Source organism: Canis lupus, chromosome 8 (assembly GCF_048164855.1).
Source record: "Canis lupus baileyi chromosome 8, mCanLup2.hap1, whole genome shotgun sequence".
Lineage (NCBI taxonomy): Eukaryota > Metazoa > Chordata > Mammalia > Carnivora > Canidae > Canis > Canis lupus.
The window spans coordinates 20,887,242-20,906,962 of NC_132845.1; the positions used below are offsets into that span (position 1 = coordinate 20,887,242).

Consider the following 19,721-nt stretch of genomic DNA (forward strand, 5'->3'; position numbering starts at 1 on the left):
TAACCAACTGATTCACTCAGCCCAAGAAAGTATTTTTTAGTTAAGGTATATACGTTGTTTTTTAGATATAATGCTCTTATTGCACATCTAGCAGATTAAGTATAGTATTTATAACTTTCATATGCACCAGGAAACCAAAAAATTCATTTAACTTGGGACGCTTGGGTGGCTCAGTGGGTAAGCACATCTGCCTTCAGCTCAGGGTGTGATCCTGGGGTCCCGGGATCGAGTCCCACATCAAGCTCCCTGCATGGAGTCTCTGCTTCCCTCTGCCTGTGTCTCTGCCTCTTTCTCTCTCTGTCTATCATGAATAAATAAATAATAAAAAAAAATCTTTAAAAAATTTCATTTAACTTATGTGATTGTGATACTTGCTTTAATTGTGGTGGGTCTGGAACCAAATTCACACTTTCTCTGTAGTATGCCTGTATTTAGATTTCTCTTTTTTTTATTTGTTTTTTATCCTTATTGGTAATTTGCGTCTTTCTAGAAAAGTGGCCATTCCCCAACCTGGGGCACAAGTGTTGGCACCAGGCCCCGGCCATTTGGCCCGGGGGCACCCTGCGCCTCTCAGAGGCGGCAGACTCAGACGTAGGCCTGTTCCAGGACTCTACGGAGCCATGGGCTTCTCGGGTGCCATCTTCAGACGAGGAGGTGGTGGAGGAGCCTCAGAACCACCGTGCACGAATGTCCTTGGGCACCAAGGGGCTGAAAGTCAACCTGTTTCCTGCCCTGAGCCTGTCTCCCTGAAGGCCAAGCTGCGCCCTCGGAACCGCTCAGCTGAGGAGGGGGAGCCTGTGGAGAGCAAGCCAAGCCAGGAGGAGTCCATGGTGCAGCGTTCCAAGTCTTGCAAGGTCCCGGGGCTGGGGAAGCCCCTTGCATTACCTCCCAAGCCAGAGAAATCCTCAGGGTCAGAAGGATCATCACCCAACTGGCTACAAGCCCTGAAGCTCGAAGAAGAAGGTCTGAGAAGTCCTTGAGGTCCTTCCATCTGGCAGTCTCAGGCAATGCCCATTCCTGTGGGGTCCCTGGCGAGGAGACGGCTGGAGCCCCACCAGGCCCCAGGCTGCAGCCTCTGTCCCCTCCACATCTGAGAAGTGGCTGGGGAGGTACATTTATGCACTTTGTATCCCTCCGCCCTTCTTGACTCTACCCCCTCCCTCCTGACCAGATTCAGGCATTAGTGGTAAAGGTTTGGTCCCTCCTCCCTCGGTCTCTTGACAACCGCCCCTCTGCTTCCTCCTCCAGCCTCTCTCGGGTTTTCTTTTGATAACAATTTATAGCATTTTTTATAAAAGCCTTTGATTTTTGTAACAGGCGGAGCCCTGCCCCCTCCCAAGCCTCCCTCTGTCCTGCCAGGTGCCCCACAGAGACCAATAACATTTTGCCACTTGAAACAATAAATTTTGGGGGGGGAAATTCTTGGGATTATAATATGTATTTTATTATTATTATTATTTCAGATTAATACTTCTACTTGGCATAATAAAATGGATTCTCCCACTGAGAGATATTAGAAGTTAAATATATGAGATGTTGCTTACAACCAAAATAACTTCTTTTGTTACTAGAAGCTCACTCTTAATATTGTCAGCATATCTTATCAGTAATGTTATGGGAACATAATTCATTGACCAACTATTTAGTAAATACCACTGTGCTAAGTATTAAAGGAATATGGTAAGGAGGTGAATTCATATCTCAAACAAGTAGAGGGAAATCCCCTAGTAGTAGTATTTAGAGAAAGATAATTGTGAGATAATACTTGTCTTAAGGTTTTGTAGTTTGAGATATGAAGTTTGCAGAGATAAGGAGGATTTTAATTAAAAACTTGAGAGAATTTTGGAAGAGTTTAGAAAATGAATGATATATGTAAGTGAGTGCTCGCTTTGGCAGCACATGTTACTAAAAAAAGATATATGTAAGTGATGGCAATGGAAATAGAGAATTAATCAAAATACCACAGGCTTCTTGCTTTAAAATGGCAGACTGACCCCATTTGTTTATTTTCTTTTCTTCTCCAAACACTTGAAATGACAGGAAAGATTTTTTTAAATTAACAAACACAAATAAGGAGTAAAATAGCAAATGAGAAATGTATTCATTTATGAAAAACATATAGAGAGAGTGGCAGAGACACAGGCAGAGGGAGAAGCAGACTCCATGTGGGAAACCCAATGTGAGACTCAGTCCCAGCACTCCAGGATCACGCCCTGAGCCAAAGGCAGATGTCCAACTGCTGAGCCACCCAGGTGTCCTGCAAATGAGAAATTTAAATGAGTATGAGGAAATTGGAAGACAGAGGAATGATAATTTGGTATAAAAGAAAGTTATCTAAGTCCCTACTGAGGGAGAAATTAATGAGAAGAGAAGAATTATGCCTCATGGGCCTCTTGGAATCTCCTGAGAGGCTGAGTACTGTACTTGGAAGCATTAAATATTGGTGTACATCAAGAGCAGAATGTGGAAGAAAAGATTGTTGAAAGTTTATATGCACATCCATTAGAACCTCCTTGGGTTCTCTTCTCTATCCTGAACATTCAGGGAAACTCGGTTTTCCTGTGGAGGAGATTGGAGGCTTGTTTTCTGGAGATGTTCACCTGGGAAGATGGTTTTGGGAATACCAGGCACAACCTCTTATCTTATAAGAGATGTCTTCTCTAACCATCCAACATAAAATAATAGCCTCCAGCACTTATTCCCTGTGGACTCTGATTTTTCTCCACGACACACATTGCTACCTTCCATCACTCCATGTTTGTCTTTTTTTTTAAATTGCTGGAATCATCTCACTAGAATGAAAGAGTCATGAGGGTGGAGATTTGTTCACTATTACATCTCTAGCCCCTACAATAATATCAAATCCATAAATATTTTGATTAATAAACATATAAATAAGAACAATTAAGGATCACTAGACATTTGAGGAAAACTTCCAACATGAAACAATCAAGAAAAGCAATCTGTAGAAAACTGATAATGTCAACAGAAGAAAACTTTAAGAAAATGTAGTTACCTCACAGAGATGAGAGATACTGAATTCATAAAACAAAGGGATGCCTTGAAGAAGAATGAGCAGAGAATAAGAGCTTCTAGTAACAAAAAATATGTACTTACATGTGATAGTTTAAAATAAAAAAAAAAAAAATCTTGGCTTTTGTTTTCTAGACTAGCATGAAACAGCATGGAACTAGTAACTCTATCCTAACAAGTAAAAAGCTGAACAAGGTGAAAAAATAAAGACTCTTAAATCTGTCAGAGAAGTGAAGTCACAGGGCAAACCTCAGCACCCAAAATTGTAGAGACAGAGGGATGGATATGAAGAATCACTTACTGGAGTAGAAACCAATAAGCAGCGACCTCTGCAGGAACCAGTATGAGATAGGAAAACCTAAAGTGTAATTGAAGAATTGCTGGAGGTGCTGTAAGTAGGGAGACCCACTAATTAGGGTGCCCTGTCTTAGTGTGAGCTGCCATAGCAAAATCCCATGGACTGAGTGGCTTAAACAGACATTAATTTTCTCACAGGTCTGGAGACTAGAAGTCCAAGATCAGGGTGCTATCCTGAATGAGTTCTGGCAAGAATTTTCGTCCTAGCTTGCAGACAGTGGGCCACCTTTTTGCTGTAGCATTTCTTTTTTTAGGGGCCCTGACCCCATCATGAAGGCCTCACTCTCTTGACCTCATGGAAGCCTAAGCATCTTCCGAAGGACCCATCTTGAAATATAATCATATTGGGGTTGGGGCTTCATTATATAATTTTGGTGGAACATAATTCATTCGATAGCAGGCCCCTATACTTTTGTGAGTTCTACCTCTGAAAGCTCTACAGAGGTTCTCACAGTAAATATTGTAGGCAAATTCCTTTGTGCTTCTGGCAGGAAAAGGAGAAAAATACTGAAATATGTGAGAGCATCCTGTTGTTCTTATTTTTTATTTTTTATTTTTTTAGCATCCTGTTCTTAAAAATTCTGCCCTCAAGCATCTGATTCTTGATTTCCTGATCAGATCATGATCTCAGGGTTGTGAGATAAAGTCCCTTGTTGGGCTGTGCTGGGAGTGGAGCCTGCTTAAGACACACACACTCTCTCTCTCTCTCAAAAAATGTAAAAAAAAAAATCTGCCCTCAACAGAAACTACTTTGCCAGAACCTAACCTTGTTGGTATTTTGTCATAGATTAATCAACATGGAGGAGAGAAGTACCTAGCTTTAGGTCCCTCCCGGCATCCTGTCCCACCTAGACAGGGGAAAAATCTGAGAAACACTAGTGAAATTTGCAGCTCAGGGTGCAGGCTCCTGAAAAGACTGAAACCTAATAATAGGATTGCAGAATCCTCCTTCCCTTACACATTATCACCATGTCACCAAAGGCCTATGTACCAGAGTTTCTTTTACCAAGTAGGTCATTTTAGGCTTATAACAACAACAACAACAAAAAAACTATAAGACATACTAAAAGGGAGAAAACATAGTTTGAAGAGACAGCATCAGAGTCAGGCCCAGATATAGCAGGGATGTTGGAATTTTCAGACTAGGAATTTAAAACAATTATAGTTGATATGTGAGAGGCTCTAATGGAAAACATAGACAATATAACAAGAACAGATGGGTATATAAGCAGAGAGAAGGAAATTATAAGAAAGAATAAAAAAAAATGTTAGAAAAAAGGGAATGTAACAGAAAGGAAGAATGCATTTGATGGGCTCATTAGTAGAATTGACACAGCTGAGGAAATAATCTCTGAGCTTGAGGATATGGTAATAGAAACTTCCAAAACTGAAAAGCAAAGAGAAAAAAGACTGAACAAAACTGAGCAAAATATCTGTGGGACAAGTAATGTAACATATCTGCTGTAATGTGAATACCAAAAAGAGAAGAAAGAGAAAAGAGAAAGGATCAGAAGAAATATTTGAAGCAGTGACTAAGAATTTCCATTACCCCAAATTAATGCCAGACACTAAACCACAGATTCAGGAAGGGAACACCAAGGACGATGAATGCAAAAATAAAATAAAATAAAATAAATAAAATAAAATAAAATAAAATAAAAATAATAATAAATAAAGTAAAAAATAAAAAATCCACTAGACATATCAACTCAAACTGCAGAAAATCAAAGATAAAATATCTTGAAAGAAACCACCTTATCTATAAGAGGAGCAAAGATACAAATTACATTATACCAGAGCTTACTTTTGCTGTCACTCTCTGTGCCATGTGAAGACACAGTAAAAAGGTGGCCAACTGTCTATAAGCTAGGAAGAAAGTTCTCACCAGAACCCATCTGGGGTGGCATCCTAATCTTGGATATAATTGCATGTAAACCATCCAAGCAGGAGAGTGGAGTGAAATGTTTAAATTATTGAGAGAATAAAACCACCAACCTGGAATTCTCTGTCTTGCCATGTCCTCCTTCAAAAGTGAGGAGAAATAAAGATTTTCTCAGATAAGCAGAAATTGAGAGATTTGGTTGCCAGTTGATCTGTTTTGCAAGAAATGTAAAGAATTTCTTGAGAGTTACATCACTGTGTGTTAATGAACTGGGATAAGAATAAAAGCTTTTAAGAAAAACATATTGTACAACCTAAAAAAATGTTTTGAGAGAAGGGAAATGATAGTGTCAGAAACTCAGATCTGGGGATGCCTGGGTGGCTCAGTGGTTAACTGTCTGCCTTCGGCTCAGGGTGTGATCCTGGAGTCCCAGGATCAAGTCCCATGTTGAGCTCCCTGCATGGAGCCTGCTTCTCCTTCTCTGCCTGTATCTCTGCCTCTTTCTCTGTGTCTCTCATGAAAAAATAAATAAAGTCTTAAAAAAAAAAAAAGAAAGAAACTCAGATCTGTATGAAGAAAGGGAGAAATCGAGAAGGAATAAGTGAAAGCAAAATAAAAACCTATTTCTCTTATTCCTGATTCATCTAACAGATAAAAATTTGTTCAAAATAATAGTAACAATGTATTTGATGGTTATAGCTCATGTAAAAATGTAAAGAATGACAGCAATGACATAAAGGATAGGATGGAGGATTTAGGAATATTTTTTATTATAAGATACTTGTATTATTTATGAAGTAGTATACTGTTACTTGAAAATAAACTTGGATTGGATGTAAATGTATATTGCATACCTAGGGCAACCAGCAGGAAAAAAAGTTTTAAAATAAACCTTTAGAGCTTGTTAGGAAAATCATCTGGAAAACGACCCCTCCAAAAAAAATTGAAAACAGTAGAAGACTAAGATCAAGCTATAAGATCTAAAACCCAACTAATAGCAATTGCAAAAAAAAATATTGGGAATATTAAATAAGTTTACAAAATAGTTTTCTAGAATTGAAGAACATGAGTATCCAGATTAAAAGGTCTTGCTGAATACTTAGCTCAATGCAGGTAAAAAGATCTACCTAAAGGCACATCATTGTCAAAGTTCAGAACACTAGAGATTAGGAAAAACACCAAGTTTTAAGGTACCAAAAAAGCTTCTGGAGAAAACAAATGAAAAATAAGTCACTTATACAGGAGGAATAGGAATCAGTATGGTATGTTCACAGCCAACACTGGTTGTCTAGAAGACAGTCTAGTAATATTTATAAAGTTCTGAAAGAAAACACATCTATTAGGATATATAGATACAAATACATAAATACACACACATGCACATATATATAAATATTGATCAAATATGAAGATAGGATAAAGATTTTCAGACATGCAAGGGCTCAAATACAGTTAAATCTTTATATTATTTGCCATGCATATTTTTAAGGGAACTACTAAAGAATGCTTCAGTGAAACAAGAATAAACCAAGGAAAGGGAAACAGCTCTAACACAGGAGGGCGGTACAGGGAAGTCCCAGGATTAAAGCTAATGAATCAGATCCAGAGAAATATCCAATTTTTATCTGGAGGGATGGGAAGAGTTCTCTAGGGAGATGACTGTAACTGAAGGATTATTTACGTTGGAACATTTGAAAAAAGTAGCAAAAGTCTCGTAAAAATAGTTTATAGTTTTGTTTTGGTCAAAAGGATTGACTAAAGTTATATAATGATGGTAATATATTTGCATTTTAATATGTGTTATATAATTTGATTTTCCTAGCTACCCTGTGAAATAATGGCAAGCCAGTATTACTCGTCTCAGTGTATGTAATTATACATGTAGAAATAGGCTTAAAGACATTGAGTGATTACAGTGGTAGAGGTTAAGACTAGAACCCTGGTCTCACTCCCGTTGTATTTTTTTCTGCTACACTACAGATCTTCTACCAAAAGGTCTGAATGTATGCCTTATATTTGGCATATATTCTGCATAAACTCCACATCCTCACAGAATCATAAAAACCATAAGCACCCATTTTGTCTTTTACAATTCCACCCCTTCCTACCCAGACACACCACCAATATTCTAACATAGTCTTTATTGTTGCTAAAATATTTTTACTTCTTTACCTTTGGCCAGACATTAAACTAAAGTCAGTGACAGGAACCTTCAGTATTCTAGAATTTGCCTTTATATTTGATCCCCTTGGCTTTTGACTTGCATCTTTCTCTTTTATTATTTTTCTTTTAGTTGTGTTTAGAAATTTGTTTTTATACATTTAACTGTGCATGCAGGTTTTTTTCTCTTTTACTCTTGACTAAACTCTGATGCAGTTCATGAAACTCAACCCCATATACCTCTTTTAGTTTAAAACAACTTTGCATCTAATTATTGGCCTTATTTTAGGCAAGAATAAGCATTTGGCAACTATTTCCAGAGTTCTTCAGGGATGATCCTTAAATATATGGAGTACCAGGTGCCTACTTCCCAATGGCAATTTGCTTCTGCTATTTTGCCAACAAGTCAGGTCACTGCATCCTCTTCAAATTATTTCTTGTTAGCCAACAAGATGTTTTGTAAGCATGTAATTCTATTTGTGTACTTTTTTCTATTTGTATATTATTATGAACTATGACATATGTGCTCAGGGTCAAGACCCAGAAGGTCATTTAATTCACTTCGGACTACATATCATTCCATTTATTCCAGGGACTCTGATCATCATGAGATTTTGGTAATAGAAAAAGCTCTCACCAAGAAGACAGCCTCTGTGGAATCTAAGTTTATTCATTACCACTTAAGAATTTAAGAATTCTTCTGCCTCCACAGGTTATTTTTACCACTTGTACATTAACCACAGATCTGTATTCATAGCATAGTTTTTGAAAGCTATTTGTTAGTTCATTGCCTAATGTATCCATAGTTGTCACCACCCATAGCCCAACAAATCATCAGGCAGATCATGGTAGAATACTTTGACACCCTTACTTCTTACGGTGAAAGTGGTTGGTTCCTCTACTCACCTGCCACATATATTTACTTCTAAAATCCCCACCCTGTACTTTTACCCCCACCCTCAGCTCTTTGCTCAGCCTGATAGAACTAGAGTTCATTATAGATACGCTGAGGTCTTGTTGAAAGAAGAGTAAAATATTGGGACTTCCCATATAGATATCAAGACTTTTTATAAAACTATAAAAATTAAAAATAGTATGACATTGACTTGGGAATAATCAAACTGAACAGTGGAATAGAACAGAAGCAGACCTAAAAATATATGAAAATCCTGTTTCATTAAGGTGGCATTGCAAATAACCAAAGAGGAAAGACTACTAACTAGTATTGGGACAACTAGATAGCCATATTTTTAGAAAATGAAGTTGGATCCCTACTTCAGACTCTGTACAAAATTCTAGATGAATTAAAAGCTTAAATGTGAAAGGTCAGACTAAAAATTTAGAAGACAATGAAAGAGAATATCTATGACTTTGCGTTAGAGAAGATTTCTTGAGAAAAAAAGCACTGACCATAAATGCAAGCATTGATAAATTTTACAACATTGAAAATTTAGCCTTGTGTATCAAATAATACCATAAAGAAGGGAAAAAGACGAGTCCAATCTGGGAGAAAATAGACACCTGACAAAAATTAATATCTAGACTATATAAAAAAATCCTACAAATGAATGAGAAAAAAGAAAAGGAAAATCTAATAGAAAACTGGGCAAAAGACACTCATTTCGCAGAAATGGAAAAATGGCTTAAGAATGTCAGTGTCAATAGTAGAAAAGTGCCAAATTTAGACCACAGTAAAATTCTCTTTAATGCTACTTATTTATAGTAATTTTTATCTTTCCTCCCACCTGCCTCAACTATAAACCTTAGCACACCGATGTTTTTGAAATTCTCTTATTATATCTTTTTCTTTTATTATCTAATTGACAGTGCACAGTACTTTGTGTTGTTCTTGCCTAGAATACTCTTCCTTTCTTTAGTGTGGTGGCTTTTAAAGCATGGTCTCCAGATAGGCATTAACAGCATCACCAACTGAAATACCCCCCAACTATCTTTTCAAGGATGTTTGTGTAGTAATAGTTTTGTAGGTTAGAGATAGTATTTTCCTCTACAGCACAGGGAAGATTTGGATGCAGCCCATTATAAAAGTTAGGGATTCATTAGCTTGGGGTTCCTCTCCTATAATACAACTCACTGTTTATGCTGATATTGCCCGGCCTTCCCCCCATAACCATGTGGGAGTTGGGCTTGGGGAATTTCTGCAAGAGAATAAGGATACTGGGGTGCCTGGGTGGCTAAGTCAGTTAAGCATCCAATACTAGATTTTGGCTCAAATCGTGATCTCAGGGTCATGAGATTAAGCCCTAAATTAGTCTCTGCCCTCAGAGATTCTCTCCTTTTTCTCCACTTCTTCTGTCTCTCTAAAACAGTGTCTTTAAAAAAGAGAGAGAATGAGGCTACTTTTCTTGCTGTGAGTAAAAAAAATAGGTAAAAAAGCCTTTCTTTGTCCTCTGATCCAAGAGTCTTATGTCTTTTGTTGTATCCATGGAACTGTGGCAGGTTAACTTTTTTTAGCTTGCAAGTAGAATAAAACCACTGACCTTCCACAGTTCTTGACACATCTTCTTTTATAAAGTTAGTGTCCTGAAATGAGAACCATTGCTCTTTAGTAATTGTTAATAGAATGAAATAAAAAAAATTTAACCGAGTAAATTTAAAAATCAAATTGGCTTCACTCACTGGATCATGAATTGGGCAACATCCCAATTAGTAAGGAAAAGGAGCTCCACCAAGCTATAGAAAAGGGAAGGTTTTTAATGACAGAAAGAGGTGGGCAAAAGAAATTATTTGCAAACAATGCATTGTTTCCCCTGAGGGGAAAGGAAAGGGTTAATTGGGTGTTTCACTAGTGCTGACCAGGTAATTTGGTATTGATTAGTTAAAGGTTACATTCAAGGGGGCTGAAACTGTAGTTAGGTTAGATACCAAGTTTTGGTTTATTGCTGTGGAGTTTAGCACAATTGACTCCATTTTGTATGTTTTGTCTCCTTTTTGACAATAGGAAGCATGGTATTGCAATAGAAAACATGATATTGAATAAGCTTAATATATAATAAGACATATTATCAGTGTCAAATTTTAACTTTCAAATATTTCTTAGAATGTCTCCATTAACCTAATTTCATTTCTGTCTTTACTTTTCATTCATTAAACATTTCTACATTGTCCTATTTGCTCTTTCTTTTTTTCAGATTGAGGCATCATTAGAAGCTGGGTTGATCCAGAGACAGACAGATGGCTGAAAATGGCAGAAAAGAAAAAGTAAAATGGACAACCACCATTATTATTAGCTCATCTCTTAAGGTAAAGAGGCATTTGAGCTATTGCTCTTTGATTTGAAAATGAAAAGCAATGCAATATTTTAAAAGATCCTTAGCTTGATTAGTTATATGGCTCTGCAAGAACATAAACTAAATATATTTTAAAGATAAATTCTAAACTTTACTGCATCCATTTTCAGCATCCTACTTCTCTACATTTTTAAGGTTGGACATTTCTTAAAATTCTTTTTTTTCTCTATAAGTCCGTTTTTTTTTTTTAAGATTTTATTTATTTATGAAAGACACACAGAGGGAGGCAGAGATATAGAGGGAGAAGCAGGCTCCATGCAGGGAGCCCAATGTGGGACTCGATCCAGGGACTCTGGGATCATGCTCTGAGCCAAAGGGAGACTCCCAACTGCTGAGCCATCCAGGCATCCCTGTAAGTCTGTTCTAATAGAAATGTTAAAGGATTCAAGTAACAGTAACATGCACATATATATTATCTAACATTTTTGAAGATAGAAACTGATCTGTGTACCTTAGTGGCATTAGGAGAAGGCTGTCTCTATACAGTTTGGTTGGGGAAGGGATGGGAAGTTGAATGCCTGAAGAGAGTTGGTCAGTCCATAACTGTTTTTAGCTCCTCAGCCAACAGAATTTCTTCATTGCCCTGGTATTTATCTATGGACACTAGCTGATATCTAGAGGGAAGGGAAGGGGCAAGAAATGACTGTTCCACAGCAAATATGAGAGAGGCTCATAAGACTAAAAATAATAATTTTTAATCCATTCTATGCTTCCACTGCTGCCTCAAGTTATATTTTTCCTATTGGCTTTAGCTGTCTAGATCCATAACACAAACCAATTTAAGACAGCCTTAGGTCTCACTGGTTTTTTTCATGCTTCTTTTTGTTAGGTTTCTGGAATTCATGATTTTCTCTTAATTCTATAGCTTTTTCAGACTGATTTTGAGACAGAGAGCCGGCAACCCATGCTATTTGCCAAAAACAACTATTTCATAATTCATTTATTAGGTTTACAATTTTGTTTTGTCCCATTTGTTCCACCTTTTCTGTTTCTCTTCTTCTCTTCTTTTTTTTTCTTCTTGTCACCCATTTCTATTGATCATTTCTCCCTCTCTCCCCCTCCCCCCTTTCTTACTTCCCTTCCTCCTCCTTTTATTAGCTTTGGAAAATATATGCTTTATGATTTCTACTGTTTTGGTAGTTGCCCTAAAAATTTTAACATGTATACTTCTCTCCACAAAATCCACTGTGAATAATTACCTTTATTCTCCTCTTAAGTGACAAGAGTCTTAGAACACTTTAATTCCAATCATCCCTTTCAGTATTTTTTTTAAAGGTTTTATTTATTTCTTCATGAAAGACACAGAGAGAGAGAGGCAGAGGGAGAAGCAGGCTCCACTCAGGGAGCCTGACGTGGTACTCGATCCCGGGTCTCCAGGATCAGGCTCTGGGCCGAAGGCAGCGCTAAACCGCTGAGCCACCCAGGCTGCCCCTTTTCTGTATTATATCCTGTTGTTATCATATTTAGTTTAATTCTATTTATTTTAAAGATTTTATGTATTTGTGAGAGAGAGAGAGTTCATGAGCAGAGGAAGGGCAGAAGGAGACACAGACTTCCCGCTGATCAGGGAGCCCAATGTAGGACTCAATCCCAGGAAACTGGGATCATGACCTGACCTGAAGGCAGAAATTTAATAGATTGAGCTACCCAGGCACCCTAATTCTGTTTTTTAACTTGACAGAATATTGTTTTCTAAAATAGCATTTCTTCAGATTTACTCATATGTTTGCTACTGTTTTTGCTCTCCTTTCCTTCTTTTGGTTCAGACTTCCCATTTTAGATCACTTTCTTTTTATCTAAAGAATATGATTTAGAAATTACCTCAATGAGGATCTTCTAGAGGTAAAAACTTACCCTCAGTTTTTGTTAATCTCAAAATACTTCTATTTTTCCCCTTGATCTTGAAAGGTGTTTTGAAGGTCAATTTAGTTGAAGTATAACTTACATACAATGAAATGTACACATTTTAAATGCACAGTTTGATGAGTTTTGACAGATGTGGATACCTGTATAACTACCACCCCAATTAAAATATAGAACATATTCATAACTCCAGAAAGTTTCTTCATGCCCTTTTGTAGCCCCCTGCCTCAAGCAACCAATGATCTAATATTTACCACTATGATTAGTTTTTTTTTGCCTGTTCTAGAATGTCATAAATGGAACCATACATTGTGTAGTCTTTGGTTTCATTTCTTTTGTAAATACCTGGTAATGGAATTCCTGGGTTTGTATAGGTCATATGTTTATCTCCGTAAGAAACTGCAAAACTTTTCTCATGTTCACTACAAGTGAATACTGAATCTATTTAATCTGTGTAACTAAAATAAAAATAAATGTGGGGATTATGATTTTACACTCCCATCAGCAATGTGGTAGAATTCCAGTTGCTCAAAATGAAAGATATTTTTGCTAGATATACAGATATATTCTTTCAGCATTATGGAATTAATTTCGCTGGATTCTGACTTATGTTGTTGCTGTTGATAAGTTAGCAGTTTGTTACTTCCTTGAAGATTACCTGTCTTTTCTCTTTGACTGCCTTTTGATTTTGACATTCTATAGTTTTAGAGATTTTTTTTCTTTTGAGGTTTCATGAATCTTTGAATTGTTGTTGTTATCCAGTTCTTATCCATCATCTCCTTTAATATTGTCTCTCTCTTATTACCTTGCTCCTTCTTCCCTAACCTCCCATTAGATGTATGTTAGATCTTATCTACAATGTTCTCTTTCCATTTTGACCTCTTTTTCACTTTGTCTATGTCTTAAGTTACAATCTAGGTAATTTCATCAGTTCTATTTACCATGTCAGTTATTTCTCTCTACTCCTCTTAAACTCATCCATTGAGGGATTTTTTTGGTGTTTGTTTGTTTTATTTTTTTCAACTTATGAAATATACACAGTGAAAAGTACACCAAAGTATATATGAACCATTTAATACAGTTATTTTTTTAATAAAGATTTTATTTATTCATGAGAGGCAGAGACATAGGCAGAGGGAGAAGCAGGCTCCCTCCAGGAGGGGGTGGGGAACCTGATGCAGGACCTGATCTCAGGACTCCGGATCATGTCCTGAGCCAAAGGCAGATGCTCAACCACTGAGCCACCCAGGTGCCCCTAATACCCTTATTATAAAGATAATACCATGTAGTCTGGTCAACAAATAGAACATTACTAATTCTAATTTCTCCTCAGGATTTTATTAATTATATCAATGATCAAATATCAATTATATTAGATATTTATAACTTATTAATTGTATCAAATGTGTATAACACACTTTTTCTATAACCATAATTCTCACACTTATTTTCATGTTAATTACACAGCTAAATAGATTCAGTGTTTACTTTTAGTTTTCACGTAAAAGTTATGTCTTTCTAATACCTAATTTTATTAATGATTCATCAAAAAGCATTAGGTACAGATTGGGGGAGCGGAGGCAAGATGGCAGAAGAGTAGGGGTCCTTGTTTCAGCTGGTCCCCCAAACTTTCAAATCATCCTGAACACCTATGAATTCAGCCTGACATGTAAAGAAAGAACAGCTGGAATGCTATGAGAGAAGAGTGATCGCTTCTTACAAGGTAGGAATGCAGAGAAGAGAAATGGAGGGGATATATCAGAAGATAAACAGCAGGGGAAGGGAGCCTATGTGAGCTGGACAGGAATGCAATACAGCACACAGTCAGGACCTTTAGAAATCTACTCCTGAGAGAGTCTTTCCTGCCTGGGAAATGCTCAGTGGTGAAATAGAGTAGAATTACAGGGAGGGGAGTGAAGTCTCAATATTCCTAGAGACACAAAGAATAGGGACATCTGGAAGAAAGCTCAACTTGTGCCATAAACCACAAACTGAAGTTGGGTTGCTGACAATGCCATCCTAGGTCCTGGTAAAGGACTGGAACACAGCAACCCTCCAGAGGCATCTGGAAGAGGTGGAGTGGGTGTGCACTCCAGTGGCTAAACCCTCTGTTCCAGGGCCTGGCAGCAGACAGAAGCAGGCTATCCCCCATTCCATCCAGGAGAGGTGGAGCCAGTGAGAACACAAGACAGCGAAAGCTCTTCTGCCACCCAGCACCCTTCCAATTGTATGAATCAGTGTCCCCATGCTTGCCCCATGAAGATCTGAGCCAGTGTTCACTAAAAGACTGTGGTTCGGTATGCACTGGGAGCTCTTAGCTCCAGGGCTAGAGGTCTGGCCACTGCCATTTTTTTTTTCTCCTTTCATCCTGGAGAGGCACAGCCTTCAGGGAACAGGGACCTCATAGGGCAAATAGCTTATACTGAGCCCAGCCACCTAACAGGGGGCAGGGCATCTCCATCCAAACTCAGACACCTGAGAATCAGTGCAGCAGTACTGCTGATTTCTTCCCCAGAAGAACTGCTGGAAGAAAAGGAGAATAGCAAGTTTACTGACCAAGCAGCACTGGAAAGCTCCAGAACTGATGGAAAATAGTATATAGAACTTGAGGGTTTTTTTCCTTACGATTCATTTATCTTTCAGCTTAAAATTCTCCAATATTCTTTCTTTTTTCCTGCCTTGACTACAATATTTTAAAAAACAAAGTTGATAAAGTTTTAAGGTTTTTCTTTTTGACTTTCATATTTTTACAATTACATGTCATATATTCATTTTTGGCTTCCTTTCAATGTATTTAATATAATTTTTGTAGATATATATAAGTTTTGGGGGTTTTTTGTTTTTATTTTTTTAAGTAATTTTGGAATCAAGTACCTTCTAACATTAAACCAAAATACACTCAGAACCATGTGCAGTCCCATGTTAGTCTACTCTGTGAGATTATATTCTCTTCCTTCCCATTCCGCCCCCCTCTTTTGTCTTGTTTTTGTTTTCTTTGTTGCTGTTGTTTATGTAAGTTTTGCTTGTTTATATAAATTTGGAATTTAGCACCTTCTAAGATACAGAACAAAATACACTCAGAACCAAGAGGATCACTGTCTTAGTCCACTCTGCGAGCCTATATTCTCTCTTCCTGACCACTTCCTCCCCCACCTTTTTTATTAAAAAAATTTTATTGTTTTTTAAGTTTGTTTTTCACTTTCATGGTCTCCCTTTTCTTTTTCTTTTATTTTCTGGTCCCTGACCTCTTCAGAACTGTATTTTAGTTGGGTCATGGTTGATATTTTTGACTCTGCTCACTCATACAGCCATTCTGCACTGGACAAAATGACTAGAAGGAAGAATTCACCACAAAAGAAAGAACCAGAAATAATACTCTGCCACAGATCTGATGAATATGGATTTTAAGTAAGATATCAGAGATATAATTCAGAATTACAATGATAAAATTACTGGTGACTCTTGAAAAAAGCATAAGCCTCTAGAGATTCTCTTACTGCAGAATTGAGATCTAATCAGGCCGAAATTAAAAATACTTTAACGGAGATGCAGTCCAAACTGGATCTCTCTGGATGCTCTGGGACACCTGGGTGACTCAGTGGATGAGGTTCTGCCTTCAGCTCAGGGTGTTATCTTAACATCCTGGGATTGTATCCCACATCAGGCTCCTTGCAGGGAGCCTGCTTCTCTCTCTGCCTCTCTCTCTCTGTGTCTTTCATGAAGAAATAAATAAAATATTTTAAAAATATAAAATGAAAAAATAAATAAAATGGATGCTCTAACAGTTACAGTTAATGAGGCAGAAGAGAGTGGGTGACATAGAAGACAAGTTGATAGAGGAAGGAAGCTGAGGAAAAAAGAGAAAAACAGTTAAAAGGCCACAAGGAAAGGCTCCAGGAATTAAGTGATAGTTTGAGAAAGAATAATATCTTACTGGGATTCCAGAGGATGGAGAGAGAGAGAGAGAGAGAGAGAGAGAGAGAGAATATGAATCAGAAAGTATGTTTGAACAAATCGTAGCTGAAATGTTCCCTAATCTGGGGAAGGAGACAGGCATTTACATCCAAGAGATAGAGAGGACCTCCCCCCAAATCAATCAAAACCAATAAATACCCCAACATATAATAGAGAAGCTTGTAGATTTCAGAGATAAAGAGAACATCCTAAAAGCAGTTTGAGACAAGATTCCTAATTTATATTGGGAGAAATATCAGATTAACAGCAGACCTATCCACAGGCCAGAAAAGGCTGGCATGATATATTCAGAGTACTAAATGAGAAAAACAGGCAGCCAAGAATACGTTACCCAGCAAGACTGTCATTCAGAATAGAAGGAGAGATAAAGACCTTCCAGGATAGACAGAAACTGAAGGAATGTGTGACCACCAAAACAGCTCTACAAGAAATATTAAGGGGGGCCCTGTAAGCAAAGAGGAAACCCAAAGAAACAATCTGCAGAAACAGGGACTGTATAGGTAATACTATGATACTAAATTCTATCTGTCAGTAGTTACTCTGAACATGAATGAGCTACATGATCCAATCAAAAGACACAGGGTATCAGACTGGATAAAAAAGCAAGACCCATTTATATGCTGCCACAAGAGACTCATTTTAGACCTAATGACACCTTCAGATTAAAAATGAGGGAATGGAGAACAATTTACCATACAAATGGTCCTCAGAAGAAAGCTGGGCTAGCAGTCCTCTTATCAGATAAATTAGATTTTAAACCAAAGACTATAAAAAGACATGGATAGGGACACTATATCATACTTGAGGGTCTAGCCAAAAAGAAGGCCTAACAATTATTAATATCTATGCCCCTAGTGTGGGAGCAGCCAATTATATCAATTAATAATCAAAGTAAAGAGATATATAGATAATCATACATTAATACTAGGAGACTTCAACACAGAACTCTCAGCAAAAGGAAATCTTCTAAAAGAAGATCACCAAAGAAATGGCTTTGAATGATACACTGGACCAAATGGTTTCACAGATACATACAGAACATTCCATCCTAATGCAACTGAGTACACATTTTTCTGAAGTGCACATGGAACTTTCTCCAGAATAGACGACACACTGGGTCACAAATTAGGTCTCAACTGATACCAAAAGATGGGGATTATCCTCTGCGTATTTTCAGACCACAATGCTTTGAAACTAGAATACAATCACAAAATGAAATTTGGAAGGAACTCAAACACTTGGAGGTTAAAGAGCATCTTACTGAAAGATGAATGGGTCAACCAGGAAATTAGAGAAGAATTAAAAAGATTCGTGGAAACTAATGAAATGAAAACACAACAGTTCAAAATCTTTGAGATACAGCAAAGGTGATCCTGAGAGGGAAATACATCTCCATAAAGCCTCCTTCAAAAGATTGGAAAAAATCTCAAATACACAAGTTTACTTTATACCTAAAAGAACTAGAGAAAGAACAGCAAATAAAACCTAAACCAAGCAGGTGAATGGAAATAACAAAGATTAGAGCAGAACTCAGTGAAATAGAGACCAGAAGAACTGTAGTACAAACAGATCAATGAAACCAGGAGCTGGTTCTTTGAAAGAATTAATAAGATAGATAAACCGTTAGCCAGACTCATTAAAAAGGAAAAACAACTCAAAAACCATGAATAAAAGAGGAGAAATCACAACCAATAACTGAAACTAAAGCTGTTTCAGAGGATGAGGCCAGCATTACCTTGATCCCAAAACCAGACAAAGTCCCAACCAAAAAGAATTACAGACCAATATCCCTGATGAACATGGATGCCAAAATACTTGCCAATATAATAGCCAACAGTTCATCAAGAGGATTATTCATTATTCACCATGACCAAGTGGGTTATCCCTGGTATGTAAGAGTGGTTCAACATTCGTAAAACAATCAACATCATAGATTGTGTCAATAAAAGAAAAGACAAGAACCCTATGATCCTCTCAGTTGACACAGAGGAAGCATTTGACAAAATACAGCATCTATTCCTGATTAAAGCTCTTCAAAGTGTAGGGATAGAGGGAAAATATCTTAATATCATAAAAGCCATCTACAAAAAGCCCACAGTGAATATCATTCTCAATGGGGAAAAACTGAGAACTTTTCCCTGATGAAGGTCAGGAACACGACAAGGATGCCCACTCTCACTGTTGTTCAACATAGTATTAGACGTCCTAGCCTCAGCAATCAGACAAACAGAAAGAAATAAAAGGCATTCAAATTGGCAAAGAAAGTCAAACTCTCCCTCTTTACAAATGACATGATACTGTATATGGAAAACCCAAGACTCCACCCCAAAATTGCTCAGACCATAAAGCAATTCAGCAATGTGGCAGGATACAAAATCAATGCACAGAAATCAGTTGCATTTCTATACACTAACAATGAGACTGATGAGAGAGAAATTAAGGAATCAGTCCCATTTACAATTGCATCCAAAAGCATAAGATACCTGTGAATAAACCTAACCAAAGAGGTAAAGGATATACACCCTAAAAACTACAGGACACTTATGAAAGAAATCGAGGAAGACACAAAGAGGCGGAAGACCGTTCCAGGCTCATGGACTAGAAGAATAAATATTGTGACATTTTATGTCACAATAATATTGTGAAATTGCTACCCAGGGCAATTTACATGTTCAATGCAATCCCTATCAAAATACCATGGACTTTCTTCACAGAGTTGCAACAAATAATCCTAAGATTTGTGTGGAGCCAGAAAAGACTGAATAACCAGAAGAATGTTGAAAAAGAAAACCAAAGCTGGGGGCATCACAATGCCTGACTTCAAGCTGTATCACAAAGCTGTGCTAATCAAGACAGTGTGGTACTGGCACAAAAACAGACACATAGATCGATGGAATAGTATAGAGAACCCCAAAATGGGTCCTCAACTCTATGGTCAACTCATCTTCGACAAAGCAGGAAAGAATATCCACTGGAAAAAAGACAGTCTATTCAGTAAATGGTATTGGGAAGAAGAATGGACAGGCAGCCACATGCAGGAGAATGAAATTGGACCATTCTCTTACACCATACACAAAGATAAACTCAAAATGGATGAAAGATCTAAATGTGAGACAAGAATCCATCAAAATCCTAGAGAAGAA

General features: G+C 37.4%; 1 protein-coding gene and 1 long non-coding RNA gene across 15 annotated transcripts in view; one reads left to right on the plus strand and one right to left on the minus strand.

The window, feature by feature from the left end:
- C8H1orf146 (chromosome 8 C1orf146 homolog) overlaps window positions 1-19,721 on the plus strand; it is a 58,415-nt gene that overhangs the window by 14,694 nt on the left and 24,000 nt on the right. For 10 of the 13 annotated variants that reach the window (XR_012035074.1, XM_072834492.1, XM_072834491.1 and 7 more), the window contains one exon: window positions 10,582-10,693. Coding sequence is in view for 10 of the 13 variants with exons in the window: in XM_072834492.1 (XP_072690593.1) it covers window positions 10,625-10,693 (69 nt within the window). In the remaining 3 variants the exon portion in view is untranslated. Of the gene's footprint in view, window positions 1-8,027; window positions 8,145-10,581; window positions 10,694-14,156; window positions 14,327-15,985; window positions 16,012-19,721 lie in introns of those variants that run through there. The other 3 variants (XM_072834500.1, XM_072834503.1, XM_072834501.1) reach the window with 3 other exon arrangements.
- LOC140637961 (uncharacterized) lies at window positions 1,951-12,874 on the minus strand. 2 transcript variants are annotated; one of them, XR_012035084.1, is made up of 4 exons: window positions 12,595-12,874; window positions 11,192-11,354; window positions 9,931-9,973; window positions 1,951-2,257 (listed from the first exon to the last, which is right to left on the minus strand). It is a non-coding gene; the product is annotated as an uncharacterized lncRNA (long non-coding RNA). The 2 variants fall into 2 exon arrangements; XR_012035083.1 differs by lacking the exon at window positions 11,192-11,354.